At 45.4% G+C, this 15,192-nt stretch overlaps 1 protein-coding gene across 2 annotated transcripts in view; it reads right to left on the bottom strand.

Moving 5' to 3' along the window:
• Nucleotides 1–7,170: 7,170 nt before the first annotated feature.
• Nucleotides 7,171–15,192, bottom strand: part of LOC142309985 (uncharacterized) — a 30,344-nt gene continuing 22,322 nt past the window's right edge. For both annotated transcript variants that reach the window (XM_075347465.1, XM_075347466.1), the window contains exon 4: nucleotides 7,171–9,273. In XM_075347465.1, the coding sequence (XP_075203580.1) occupies nucleotides 9,169–9,273 (105 nt within the window). In that variant the 3' untranslated portion in view covers nucleotides 7,171–9,168. The remainder of the gene's footprint in view (nucleotides 9,274–15,192) is intronic.

Genomic DNA, 15,192 nt, shown 5'->3' with positions numbered 1-15,192 from the left:
ATGCCAGGAAAGCAAACTGCACCACCTTAACTAATTCATCTAGTTGTGTAGTGAGTATATTGATTACGCGCCCATGGGGTCGGAGATTACTCGTCACCAGGCCGCGGTGCTTCTCCTAGGACGCCGCAGTGGCCTTGCCCATCTCCGTGACCCCTGGTGTCAATAAAAGGCTGGGGATGGGGATGATGTGGGTAGTTGTTGATGACGCCACCTGTGGTGTGCGGTCAGTATTAGCCACCACTGTGGGAAGTCTCTCTCTGCTGGGGCGGATGGTGATGCAGCTCAGGTGTTTCAGCTCTCCACAGGCAGAGCTAGGCCCCAGGGAGGATGTTGGTGGTAGTAGTTGATGGCTACGGAACGCAGGGGTGACAACGCCGGCAATGAAGGGGCGACACACGGCATTGCAGTCCAAGTTCTTTTACTCACTGTGCTGTCACCACCTTTGGAATGCCGGGAATTTTCTGTGATGGGCTCCAGCCGGTCCCGGGTAGTTCGGAGGCCAGAACCAGTGTTGTGGACTGTGAGCCCTTCCTGCTTGCACTGTGTTTAGTGAATCCCTGTGGCTTGAAGCCACGCAGGGACCCGTGTCTTTTAGTTTAGTGTCCGTCCCGTATAGGAGGCAGCGTGAGTCCGTTACTGGGCCATCCCTTGGACACCACTCCTGGCTTTATTTGCTGCTTTGCCCGGGCGCTTTAGGTGGGCCAGGAGGCTTGAAATCTCCTGTCCGGCGGATTTATTACAGGGACATAAAGTTCCCCCCAACTTAGGGCTCCGCACCTTGTCTGCGCCTGTTCTGAGTGAGTTATTACAGCTCTCCCCTCAGCGACCATGTTCTGCTGCATCTCACATGTTTCCTGGCTCTTGCTGTTCTGTCTTTGTGTGTTTAACCTTACTCCCCAGTTTGTAGCTCCACCCCCCAGGTGCTGACGAGTGAGTGGAAAGTCCCGTTTCTATGACGGCCACCTCTTGTCCAGTCCCAGTGGTTGGCTACTAAGCTGTACATTGTATGCAATGTGATGCACATCGGTGAATAACCTCCTTTTTAGGCTAAGTTCACACTTCCGTTGTTTTGCATCAGTCACAATCCGTCGCCTTGAGGAATTACGGTATCCTGCAAAATATTTTGCAGGAATCTGTTTTTTCCTCATAGGGAAAAATAGATTGTGACTGCTGGCTCTGCGTTGCATCCTCCGCGTGACAGACTGAGTTTACTGACTGACCGTCAGGCGGGACCAACGCTGAATGCATTGTTTTTTGTGTGCGGTGGATCGTTTTTTTTTTACTGTGAGCGTGCGCACAGTAAAAAACCATGATCGACTGTAAATTCAGTTCCAGTTCTAGGAGCCGGAACGATCAGCTGATCGGCTGTCTTTTGTGAACGATCAGCTGATCGCCCAGCTGCCGGCATTCGTGAACGATCAGCTGATCGTTCACAAAAGCCACCGCCGGGTGATAAGCTGATCGTTCATAAATGCTGGCCACCGGGCAATCAGCTGATCGTTCACGAATGCCAGTAGCTGGGCGATCAGCTGACAAAAAAGGCAGCCGCCGGTAAAAAACACAACGGTTGTTTTTTTGCAGCATCAATCACATCAATTGTGCCACTATCTGCAGCACATCCGTTGCATCAGTCACATGACTGATTGTGACTGATGCAAAACAACGCAAGTCTGAACTTAGCCTTACTCGGGATGAATACTGCACCTCCGTTTGAGGTGCAGTACCCTGTGGCGCCTGAAGCTGCAGGGGCGCCACATGGACACCACAGATGTGTCACAAAATTTTAGACTATTGGGCTATGTGCACACTTTGCGTTGAGTTTGTTGCAGTTCTAAGCGCATCCTCTGGCAGAAATTGTCTTTGTCAAATTTGGTTTTAACCACAAAAACGCTATAAATACGCTTGCGTTTTTACCGCGTTTAAGCCGCGTTTTTACCGCGATTTACATGCTTTTTCATTGCTTAACGTCAGATGCGTTTTGACTACAAATACAATGCAAAATAAAGTTTAAACATTCAAACACTGAAAAAAAAGGAAAAAATGATAACAAATATCATGATTAAAATCATACACAAAATAGCTAATTTTATTAAAATGATAACCGTGTTCTAATATTTATATATAAAATAACGTTAAAATATGGATTTTCATTAATTTAATTGTCTGACTGTGTGTGTGTAAAGGGACATATCATGCCCTTAATATAATGTTAAAAACGCATGCGTTTATTTTGTCAAAAAAGCATGGTTTCTGCATCAAAAAAGCATGTAAAACACTAGGATTTTGATGTTGCTTGCATTTTAAAAGTTCTCATTGACTCTAATGTTAGCAAAACGCTGCCAAAATGGCAAAAACAATTGACATGCTGCTTCTTTAAACGCTGAGTTTTTGCCAGATATTCTGCATCTAAAACGCTGCATTTTTAACAGCATGGTGCGCACAAGAAATCACAATTTCCCATAGACTTTGCTTGAAAATCAAAACGCGAACAATTTGGCGTTAAAACGCTGCAGTTCAAAACGCTGCGGAAACGCATGAAAAAATGCAAAGTGCGCACATAGCCTTGGGCCGTGAAGAAATACTGTAGTTACATTTTTTCCACTAAAATGTTGTTTTAGCCAATTTTCACAAGGGGAATAGGTGAAAAATATCCTATAATGTGCTACACAATTTCCTCTGAATGGGGTAATACACCACATATGACTGTACTGCACTGTTTGGCCACACGACCGGGCTTTGGAGAGAAGGGGCGCCATTTGACTTTTGAAGCACGGATGTTCATAGGATAGTTTGTGAACGCCATCTGCAGAGCTGCTAAATACCAGAAAAGAATAAATTCCCTCAAATAACCACATTTGTAAAATTTCAACCCTCTGGGAATTCATCTACAGGTGTAGTTATCATTTTTTCTTTAAAAACACCCATGGAGTCAATTGCAGTGAATGTTGCAGAATTAAAAATTGCAAAAAAGCCCTTGTAGGGCCCAGTACATTGTAGTGCCTCTATATATTTTGCCGAGCTCGTGCTTCTGGAGACACACACGGAATTTTGCTCAAACTTTGCAGACTTTCATGGCGGTGACGGGCTCTGTTCATATTACAGATTCTGACACTCTGCCCGATGATTTCTTTGGTGTCTGAAATCAACACAGGCAGATTCAGCCATCAACCTGCTGTGTGCTGATTCCTAGGCAGGCTGCAGAGATGATCTTTGGGCATGAAATCTTATAATTGCTTCTTTACTATGTGGAGACAAAAATGACAAGAAAGGCTTCAATTGATGAAGATGACATCAAAAGGTACCTGAATAGTAATGTTTAATTGTGATACTGAACACATCTCAACAGTAGAGATGAGCGAACCCAAACTGTAAAGTTCAAGGTATGTACCATACACGAACATTAAAAAAAAAATCAGTATCCAACTTCGGAGTTCAGGTGCTGTACATTTGCTAACCACTCGATCGAGCACCATGTGAGGCTAGCGCCACACATCCGTGCTGCCGGCACGTGTTTGTCATTTTTTACACGTACCGGCGGCACGGAGACACTTTAACCAATGCTACCCTATTGTAGCAGGCACACACACGTAAAACCACACGGAACGTGTGTCCGTGTGCGTTTGTACGTGTGTGCTTTTTTGAAAGCGCTGACATGTCAGTGTTTTCTCCCGCAGCACGGGTGTCACACGGCCCGCACCCGCACCACACGGGTGTAGTGTGGATGCGGTCCCGTGTGACACGCACCGGAGAAACCACACATGTCAGTGAAAAATAAAAAAACATTAACTCACCTTCTCCAGCCCTCCTGTCTCTGCCGCTGCTGCCTCTTGCTGCCGACCGCCGCTCATTATTCTCATTGAATATTCACTTCACTGCCTGGCAGCAGCAGCAGCGGGGAGACGGGAGGGCTGGAGACCGAGGATCAGCACCACGGACAGCAGCGCGGACATCAGGAAGGACCAGGTGAGTATAATAATTACCGGTTCTACGTGTGCTATCGCGGATAGCACACGTAGAACACACGTGTCCCGCACGTACCAGAGACACGTACTTACCTGCACGCAACACGCAGGGAAAATACGTGTCTCTCGGCACGTGCGTGAATTTCACGTGAGTGTGGCAGAAGCCTTACACTCAGAGTTCTGCTCAGGGAGAGATGCTTGCAATTGTTGAATGGCTCTCACGGGGGGAAAAGCAATGGTTTTGGATATAGTGTGTACCAAAAAAAAGCAAGAAAATTAACCCGCCCTCCCTCCTTCAGGCCTATTACCCCTGAAGCAACACCTGGGCTCCCCTGACGTGCGTTTCACATTTGAGCTTCATCAGAAGGGGCTATTTGGCTAATGGTAAATTTGTCTAATGTAGGAAAGTAAGCATTAACTGGATTGTGCCAAGTGTTAAATTATCCACTAATAACAGGACAGAAAAATCTTAGCGATCCCTGGTTGTCTGAAGGCTGACACCGAAGCGATCAGAATGTTATATCCTATCAAGCCTAGCCAAGTTTAGTAGTGAGAAGATATGCCAAGGGTATATTATAGTTAGTTGGTTTTTTTTTTCAGTCATCTTGTTAGCTCATTACACCAATGTTTTGAGTAAGGGATTACATTTTTTTGCTTGTGTGTTGCTTGTGTGTTGATAAAGCAATAAAACTTGGCAGTGCCTGTCTGAATGGAGAGGATGTGAAGCATGTGAGCCTTTGCTCAATTCATTTTCAATGGGACTTCTGGAAATAGCTGTATTTGGAATAAATTTAGCAGAGACAATTATACTTAACCTGTGCTCTTGTAGGATGGGGCTGTGCACAGTCCCATTTCAGATTCTTAGCTGGTCCCAACTGGTATGTTATCACCAACCTGTCCATAGGGAATAAGTTAAACATTTTGAAAAAAAACGTTTTAGGGCCACATGTGTTGGATCAATTCTAACTACAATTTAAACATTTCTGGGGCTGATTTTATGTCTGTGACGACCAAGAAAATGCACAAATGTGTGATTTCCAAAGCTCTTGTCATGGCCGTTTCCTTGGAGATTAATAACTAGCTCAGGTTCGGAGTCTCTGACATACCATCTGAGACTATACACATTAAATGTGTTTTTTCCTTTTGGCATGCACGGGGATCAATATCAGTTTTCTTGCTAGCAGCAAGCTCATTACTCCTGCTCAGGTGTTTCCCCTGTTTCCCCTTATAACCACACCTAACCTGGATAAATACACTCTGCTCCCAGCAGAGGGTGCTGGGTTTTTCAGAATTCTTTCTGGAGCTAGGCCAGAAGTGTGACGGTTGTGTTTGAGCTGCTGTCTGTTGCAGTTTGTGTGAAAGTTGCCTGTTTTGTTTGTAACTTTCTTCCCCCCTTTATTTACCTTATGTGTACTGCTTATGTGATACCTTGTGTGTTTGGTAGTGGTTTGCTTTAGTTGGATTGCACCTTTTTTGTGTGTCTGTTGTGGGGTTGTGACTACTGTCCGCATCCATCCTTTGGGAGGTAGATAGGGAGGGAGTTATACCAAGGCCTGGACAGGAGACAGGGACATGCTGGGGGGGCAGATCTCACTACCATCAAGAGTACCTCTGGGTTGGGGGTCAAGCTCAAGGTGCACCTACTCTGAGGGCCAGCTCAGGAGTCCCCATCCAGTCACTTCCTAAACCCCAGCATGACAGCTCTCCACCAGAGAAATGAAAATTTTGATTATACAGTTCTTGAATGCAACTATACCATGCATAAATGTAGGCGTTTCTTACATGATAGCAAATAGCAGAATACATAACTGCATAGTACATAACCATTCTCCCTGTATCCACCTAGCTTAATCACACTCTTCAGCAAATCTTTGTTTGGCCGGGGTCACACGGCCATATAACTCGGAGGAGGATCGCATAGCAGTGCACACTTACCACAGCTTTCATGAACCAAGCGTGATGGCTTCATGTTTATCTATGCAGCTCTCACGCTCAGGTCAGGAGAGCCACCAGCCAGTCCAGGCATTTTGATGCAATTGTCGTCTTTGTTATAGGGCCACCAGACTATGTTCTTAGGGCTTGTGCGCACATTGCGTAATTGCATGCATTTACGCTGCGTATTGCACTGTAGAGTAATTGCATGTGTCCTGCGTCCTCTGCACAATCTATGTAGATTGTGCATGATACGTGCGCACATTACTTTTTTGAACGCAGCGATTTGGATGCCAAAATTTTGACCTAAATCCGTGCTTACAAAAAAGCAACATGTCAATTATTCTGTGCACTATGGATGCTGCTCCCACTCTGTCTATGGTGAGGGCAGCATCCCAAGCGCATGGATTCGGCATTTATTCTGCTGAAACACTGCATCCATTACGCAGTGTTTCTGCAGCGATTTGAAGCACACATGTGCTGTCAAATCGCTGCAGAAATTTCAGCAGGTACGTGCGAACATAGCCTTATAGTGAGTTCTTGTGAGTAATTCCACACCGTATGAGATTTGTTACGTGTGAAACCATTAACCCCCTTCCTCACTCTAAGGCGGGCTTTGCACACTACGACATCGCAGGTGCGATGTCGGTGGGGCCATGTCGAAAGTGACGCACTTCCTGCGTCGCTCTCAATATCGTATTGTGTAAATCCTAGATGATACGATTAACGATCGCAAAAGCGTCGTAATCGTATCATCGGTGTAGCGTCGGTGAATTCCATAATTACGCTGACGCAATGGTCCGATGCTGTTCCTCGCTCCTGCGGCAGCACACATCACTGTGTGTGAAGTCGCAGGAGTGAGGAACATCTCCTACCTGTGTCACCGCGGCTCCCGTCGGCTATGCGAAAGGACAGAGGTGGGTGGGATGTTTACATCTCGCTCATCTCTGCCCCTCCGCTCCTATTGGCCGCCTGCCGTGTGACGTCACAGTGACGCCGCACGACTCGCCCCCTTAATAAGGAGTGAGTGCATGTGAAGCTGCCGTAACGATAATATTCGCTACAGCAGCTATCACAAAGATATCGCAGCTGCGATGGGGGCGGGGACTATCGCACTCGGCATCGCAGCATCGGCTTGCGATGTCGTAGTGTGCAAAGCCCGCCTAACACTTGAGACATCATCAGCCAGTTAAGTTTCCAAATGACCAATTCTATTTCAAAGGAATACAAATGTAACATAATAAAAAAAGTAAAACAAAGCAAATTCAAAGCTTATTTTATTTATATAAAAATGTACAACATTACTGCTATGGTGAAGCATTTCATTTAACAAAGCATTTTGTCACCTTTGTTTTCAAACTGGAGAGATGCAATCGGCTTGTGGCATTGTATGGAACTCTACCAATCCTTCATTGTCTCACGTAGGACACGAAAAGAACAAACAGCTCCATATGTACAATGAAAGCAGTAAAGCAAGAGGATAAACTGTATAAAGTTTATATGATCTTAATATTATGATGTTATTGGGCTAATGTTTTGATTTTTACCATTTCACGACCAATGATGACACACTGTTACGTCATAGGTCGTGTCCCTTTGTGCCCACATCTTTCCCTGTACATGTCAGCTGATCTGATGAGCCAACTTTTGCCTCTAATGGATCGGATGTCCGCCTGCTGCTGGTAACCAATCAAATTCTGCTGTCAATCTCTGACAGCGGGACTTAACATGCGCCATTACCCATTCCCATCGCCGCTCCCGTGAAGTGATCGTGGGGCACAGATGGGTTGTTAAGACAGCCAGGGGTCAGATGATGACCCTTGTGTCTGTCACGATGCTCTTCATGTGAATGCCGGCTGCTTGTCAGCATTTGTTGTATAGGAGATGTGATTGTGATTTCTATTATACAGAGCAGTGCTGATGCACTGCTCTGTACAGCAGAAGCGATTGGAAGATGTCAATGTCAAGTCCCCCAAGAAGACTAGTAAATACAATAAAAAGTGTAAAAAATTTTTTTATGAAAAACAAACAAAAAACCCACAGGTTAAAATCATCCCTATTTGACCAATTGAAAATAAAGCAATGTAAAAAAGACCCAGACACACATTTTGTATCCTTTGTCTTTACAATTTCACTACATTTGGAATTTTTCCCAGTTTTCCAGTACACTACATTGTAAAATGAACGGTGTCATTCAAAAGTGCAACTCATCCCACAAAAAATGGTCCCTCATACAGCTCAGTATTGACTGAAAAATAAAAACGTTATGGCTGTTGGAAGAAGGGGAGGACAAAGCAAAAGCGCAAAAAAGGAAAATCTGAAGGTTCTGATGGAGTCCAAACATTTAGGAATGTACTGGTTGGCTGTTTAGACAATGCTTTATCGAGAACCTGTCAGCAGGAGTTAGCACTATAGAGTAAATACATGGCCATAATGTCACTGTGATGGTGATTCAATTGAAGGAATCCGTTGTTTGGATGCTGAATAATCTTTCTCTAAAATTTTCATGCTGATGCCATCAGTTCATTGCTTGTGCATCATGGCGGGACTTGGGGGGTAGGGACTTCATCTTCTCTGCCCCTGAAACCTTGGTCTGCCCATTCGCTGCATCTGACACCATTTTATTGAAGACCTGCAGACTGACCGTAGAATCACACTGTCAAATGTAATCATGGAGGCAGCATTAAAATTCAAAAAGGAGGCAAGTCACTGAATAATCAATGACCTGTAGAGGAAACAGAGGAGGCAGGTGGAAGGGTGGAAAAGAAGACCCTACCTTCAAGTCCCGACGTGATGCACAAGCGATGCACGGATTAAATCATCAGATGAAACCTGAGGATGCTAGACTTTAAGGGCTGCATTTCTAACACGCCCCTCTCACATGACATAAATGACTCATACCTGCAAGGAGCCTATACAGCCTAGCATCTACAAAGGCCAGGCAGCAGACAGGGGCAGGAATGGATAGGAAAACCCGACCCACATATTAGCTATTTGGCAGCCAATCAGAAAGCTGTACATTTTTGTAATTTTACTTGCCTGTTTTCAAAAACTTTACATCCAAACTGACAACTTAAGGTATGTATAGAATCAGCCTGATAGTGCAAGTATAGCACTGGCTTTAGTTTACATAGGAAAATCCTGGTGATTGGTGCGCTTTAACTCCATAGCCTACATCCAACGATTTTCCACGTATATCTACAGCTGTGCTACATTAAGGTTAGAGGCAGTACTAAAACATCTGAATTCACAAGTAAAATTAGGCAAGAATAGCTTAATTTTCAGATCGGCTATAGATGAAGGAATTTCCCATTGTGTTTCGACGGATGGTTTGTGTCATATCCACATATGTATTGTGATTTAAATTTTGTTTTTCCTTCTGTGCAAAGAAAAGAAAAAAGAAATCAATATAGTGACAAGAACTAATAACATTTCCTATTACAAGAATATTCACAGAGTCTCTTAAAGTTGTTGTTCACTACTTTTACATTGATGGCCTACCTGGCCACGGTCACTATCAGAAGACAGAGCAGCGCCAGAACTGAGCATTTCCGGCTCCCTGCTGCTGTCGCCAGCGCCAAGAACAGCTGATCGGCAGGGGTGCAGGGTCTCGGACGCCGGCCGATCAGAGATTGATTACCTATCCTAAGGTAAGGCCATCAATGTTATAGTAGTGGACAATCCCTTTAAAACCAATGGTTATATGCATACTATATAGGTCAATGAGTTCTTACGAAAGTTCAGTTGATTTTCCGCAAGCATTATTATGGATTGGAGACATAATAAAAACAGCTGAAAAGCTAAGTTTCTTCTAGAAGCTTTACTATGAATAAAGTATCTTATCTATCATTAGATTCAATAGTAGTTTAGTGTTTTTTGAGTTATTAAAGCCTTATTTTATTATTTTTTAACATTGAATTTTTGAGAGCTAAAGGGAACCTATTGTGCCAACAAATTCTATTTATCTGCTGATATAGGGTTAATCTCCAGGGAGACAGCATTAAAATCAAAGCTTTCTGCATTCCTGTTAGCGGGGCTGATATAGAGTGGTATCATGAGCTGCTGCCATAATCACTTTCATTGACAGCCTACTGTGTGTGTGTGTGTGTGTGTGTGTGTGTGTGTGTGTGCAGGCTGTGTGGAATTGTAGACTGTAAATCAGTGTCGAAGAGAGATTCCACCCGCTGCTCAATATCTATCAGTGACTGTAAATGGTTTGTTCCATGACCCTATGACAACAGGAAAACTACAGGTTAATTTTCTCCTTGCAGCCAGGCTTCCAGTAAGCGGATCCGGACTGTAAAAGTCCGTATCCACGCAGTTTCAGTGCTATCTGTGTGCCGGACCCGGGCGCTGGTTGCCGGGTGCATGATCCAGATTTGGCAATTAATAAAAATTAACAAAACAAGAAATAAATGAGAGTTTCATACTTACCAAGACTCGGTGTCATGGCGGCACACTGCTTCCGGGTCGTGCATTCACTTCCTGTACTGTCCATCGCATACACACAGCTTTCCGTGTTTTCCCCACCCACCGTCCGTCCTCTCATCGGTGATTGGTTCCAGGCTGATGCGCCCCCAGCCTGTGACAGTCTCTGTTGCAGTCATCGCTTATCGCGGCTCATGCTACACTCAGAGCTGGCAGTCTTCTCTATGGCTGCTCGCTCTGAGATGTAGCAGAGTTGGATGTGTCATCATGGGACCTCCTGTGGATTACGCCGGAGCTGCAGGGTGTTGGGGGTTAATAAATTGGTGAAGGAGGGTGTGTTTTGTACTTTATTTAAAATAAAGGATTTTTCTCTGTGTCTGCGTTTATTTACATTCACTTACAGGTTTGTGATGCAGGTATCCGATAAACGCCTGTGCCATCACAAACTTAGGGTTTAGTAGCAGCTGTGTGCCGCTATTAACCCCTGCTATTACCCCATTGGCACCGCATCAGGCCGCCGGGAAGAGCCGGTAACGCACCGAGATTGTCACATCTAATAGATGCGGCAATACCGGGCAGCCGCTGGCTGAGAATATACTAGCCCCCTAGGCTGGGGATGAAAATTGTGAGGGGACCGCACGTCGTTATTTTTTTTAATTATTTAACAAAAGAAAATCTACCTGCGGTTCCTCTGATGATACACAGCCAAGATAAGCACAGGGCTGGAGCACAAAAATAGCGTCTAAACGTTTTTTGTTTCTTTTTAATTTTTGCACCAGGGGATGTAAATTTGGTGATTATTACATTTTTACACCATATTCTGGCACCCAATCTGCACCTCCTTCCTTGTAAAAAAAAAATTGCAAATTTGGTGCTGAAGTCTGGTGCAGACAATTTCAGCACCAAATGTGCACCTCCTGACAAAAAACCGCGGCAAAAATCGCGGAAAAATAACCGCGGCAAAAACCGCATAAAAAAAAGTGTCAAAACACCGCGTTTTTTTGCCAGGAGGTGTAGATTGGATGAAGGAATATGGTGTAAAAATGTCAGCACAAAATCTGCATCTCTTGCCCAAAAAAACTGCAATTTTTCTGCTAGGAGATGCAGGTCTGTGAACTCAGTGACTTCCACCTGAGGTAATGTTACCTACGATCACAGGTGAAGAACCGTGGGTCCAGCTGTGACCATAAATGACCTGAGTGACGTCACCGCTCATTGCGCAGCTCATTTATTCTTTGGAGCTCACAGAGCGGTCGTGCTCTATGGCCTCTCTCTGTGATATTCAGATGGAGCAGAGCTGAAGCGGCGTGGGACCTTCTGTGGATTACGTCGGACCTGGAGGGGTGTGTTGGGGGTTAAGAAAGTGGTGAAGGATAGTGTGTGTTTTGTACTTTATTCCAAATAAAGGATTTTTTTTCTGTGTCTTTATTTACTGTTATTTACAGGTTTGTGTAATGCAGGTATCTCAAAGACGACTGTGCCATCACAAACCTAGGGTTTAGTAGCAGCTGTGCGCTGCTACTGTGACGCCCCCGGACTATCAGGTCGTCACAGGGTTCTGCAGAAGCTGCCCTTCTGTGCAGTATTCCGCCTCCCTCTTGGTTCTGGGTCTCTACTTAAGTGGTGTTACCTCCAATAGCAAATCAAACCCTAGAGACACCCTACACCACACCCACCTGACACACCAGTGGACGGCTTGAGTGGAATAGAGTCACCCACCTGGGGGGTCGGGGAGGGGAGGTGAGGTGTGTAGTGAGTCTAGTCAGTGAGAGAGTGTGTTGAGGAGTGGAAGGAGAGAGAGTTGGAGTAGCTCTCGAGCTGAGAGGAGCTCAGAGGAAGTCGGGAGTGGTGACTCCTGAAGTAACTGCCTAGGTTGCAGACGGTGGTCTGGGCTTAGAGAAGTTGAACCCCCGGTCTCAGGGGATTGTGCCGAGGTGCTTGGACCTGTCGAGGAGGACAGCCGGCAGCCTAGCACTATCACCGGTCCGGGATTGAAGGCACAACGGGGTACACGGACCCTAGGTTGGGGAGTAGCTTCAGGCAACCCGACAATTCACCTGAGGAGAACGGAGCCTTCACAATCTGTTCCCACCTGCTCCAAAATCGGGGCATTAGCGTAACGAGGGGGATAGGACTTTCCAACCTTAACGGTCCAGAAAATCTCAAGCGTGAGCCCTAAGAGCAAGCTCCCATACTTAGCCATAGTAGGGAGCGGGGCCCGGCTAGTTCCATGCTACCGGGCCATCAATTGAAGTCAAACTAAGTGCCAGGAGGCAGGTCACGGATCACCAGGCAGTACCACTTAGGGGCAGGACCCGGACGAGCTCCCCTCAGCGGCAGCGGTACCCAGAGACTTGGTTTACCTGGTTGTCAGTGTCTGCTTATGAACTGAGTGAGTACGAGAGTGACCCCTTCACCCCACGGCACCCCTCTCCGAGTCCCGGGGCACCCCTACCCATGGAGGGTTACAACACCTTGCTGCCCCCACTCTATCATTCCCGGGAACTCCCAACGGCAGCGGTGGTACTCCCAATTACCACACACCACGGATGGCATCACGAACTATAACTCCCCTGTAAATACCCCCCTTACACTCGAGTGGCCGCAAGACCCCCGGGTCCGGAGACTCTCGAGCCACAACGAACCCGGATCCAAGCAGCTCGGCTGCTTCCACGGGGGCAGTACACTATTAACCCCTGCTATTACCCTGATTGACACCGCACCAGGCCACCAGGAAGAACCAGTATCACATCGGGATTGTCACATCTAATAGATGCGGCAATACTGGGCGGCTGCGGGCTGGAATACCAGCCCACAGCTGGCGTTATCTTAGCTGGGAATAAAAATTAGGGGAAATTACACGTTCGTTTTTTTTTAATTATTTATTTAAATAAAAAAAAAAAAAGCCTCATGCGGTTTCTCTTAGACCGGAATCACACATGCGAGGGACTAGCGCGAGTCTGCCATGGCATCACCTGGCAAAGCCTCGCATGTGTGACTGGATACATAGCACAGATACAGCCCGACAGCTGGGGCTGCAGCCGCGGGCTGTATCTGTGCTGCCGATTGTTTACTTTTTACCACGATACTGACCTGCACACACTCGCACTGCTTTCCCCACCCACCGGGCATCCTGGCGCCTGTGATTTGTTGCAGTCAACTGACACGCTGCCACTCAATGTGGGGGTGCATCTAGCTGCAACCGATTACATGCACCGGTGGGCGAGCAAAACAATGAATATTGAATTGTCGGCTCCGGCAGGTAAAAGCGTGACCCGGAAGGAGTGTGCCACCATGACAGCGTCTCGGTGAGTATACCGCGCTCGCTCCTACCCCCCTATCCTCTCCACAAACATTTTTAATCTCCGGATTCCGGTCCCCATTGAATTTATATGGGCACCGGATTCCGGAGCGGATCAGACTCTTTTTAAAATCTGGCAGTGACATGCTGGTCCCAGACTTTTGGGCGTTCGATCAGCTCTAGTAAGGACCCAATCAGATGTCCGTGTTTTACGTAAGTGTTCTATCCGTGATTTGCCCAGATAGAACATGTACCCATTGTCAGTGGTTAAATCTTAAACTTGTCGGCTTCAATGTAAAATCTCCAACTATCATGGGCTTTTAGTAGTCGTGGTCTTCTTATATAAGATAAATGAGATAAAGGGACATCTTGTGCGCCCCCCAGGCTCCAGGAACGGGGTGTGACTGCAACCTTTGCAGCCATTATAAGCCATTCCAGCATGTCCATGGAAAAATCACAGAAACATGTCCGTTTTTTACCAGCATCACGGATCAAAAGTACCAATACAAGTAAAAATGATCATTATTTTTCTAGTACCAACATATTCTGCAGGACTTTACAATTCAGAGGGTACTTGAACAGAAAATATCAATCATTATACAGTAAGAAACAGTTCAACAATAAACAAGAGAATGGCATAGCTTGGTTTTGGAATTCAATCTGGTAATTGTTCTTTCGTGTTTGATTCCTCGGTCTGCTTGATTATTGCTTTTTTCTTCCCTGTCCAAATACTGGTGGTCTCAATTGTTTTTGTTCTTACTTTTTGGTTCACTCCTCTGCAGGAGTTTTTAAAGGAACTCTGTCAGGAGGTTTTTGCAATGTAATTTGAAGACAGCATGCTGTAAGGGTTAAAACAAAGAATTCAGCTATGCATGTCATATGTCATAGTCTGTTTTTGTTTACCTGCAATGTTAGTTTAACCCTCTTAGCTTTATCATTAGTGTCTCAGTAGCACATGATATGTAGTCCGACTCCGCCCCTTTTGTGATTAGAAGCTTATGGGTATGGAAATGTGCACTGAAAGCCTGGTGTGGGTGGGGACAGCTCTCCCAGCACTGTTATATACAAAAATAAAATGTTTCACTTTGTCAGAATGGGTGCACACAGTAATCTAAGTAATACATTGTTGAACTCAGGGCCTGTTTGCCTACATCATGCTGCTCTCAGATGAGTTAAAAAAAAAACTTTCTGACATTCCTTTTAACTTCTCCTTTGTGATTTGCCCTATCACATCCTGTGTTGAGTTATATTTGTTCACCATTCACTGTACTTTCTTGCTGACTTTGTCTCTTGGTGGACTTGTTTCAAGCAGTTCCAGCTCTTCAGTTTAGTGGTTTCCCTTTTGATAAACACTGTTTGAGTTGTTTCTGTGAGTCATTTTATTTTCTTCATAGCCCCTATTTCTTTCACCTTATACGAACATTTTTTAGCTCTCTCATTTTGAGTTTTTGTATTGTCCTGCACATCTTACATTCCTGAGGAACTCAAACAGTAAAGGGAAGAGGAGAGAATAAGGTAAAAGAACTGGCAACTATACACCAAAGGAGTGGTCTTAGAGGTAAGAGAAGA

This window comes from Anomaloglossus baeobatrachus, chromosome 5 (assembly GCF_048569485.1).
Source record: "Anomaloglossus baeobatrachus isolate aAnoBae1 chromosome 5, aAnoBae1.hap1, whole genome shotgun sequence".
NCBI lineage: Eukaryota > Metazoa > Chordata > Amphibia > Anura > Aromobatidae > Anomaloglossus > Anomaloglossus baeobatrachus.
This window is presented reverse-complemented; position numbering and strand designations above follow the sequence as displayed.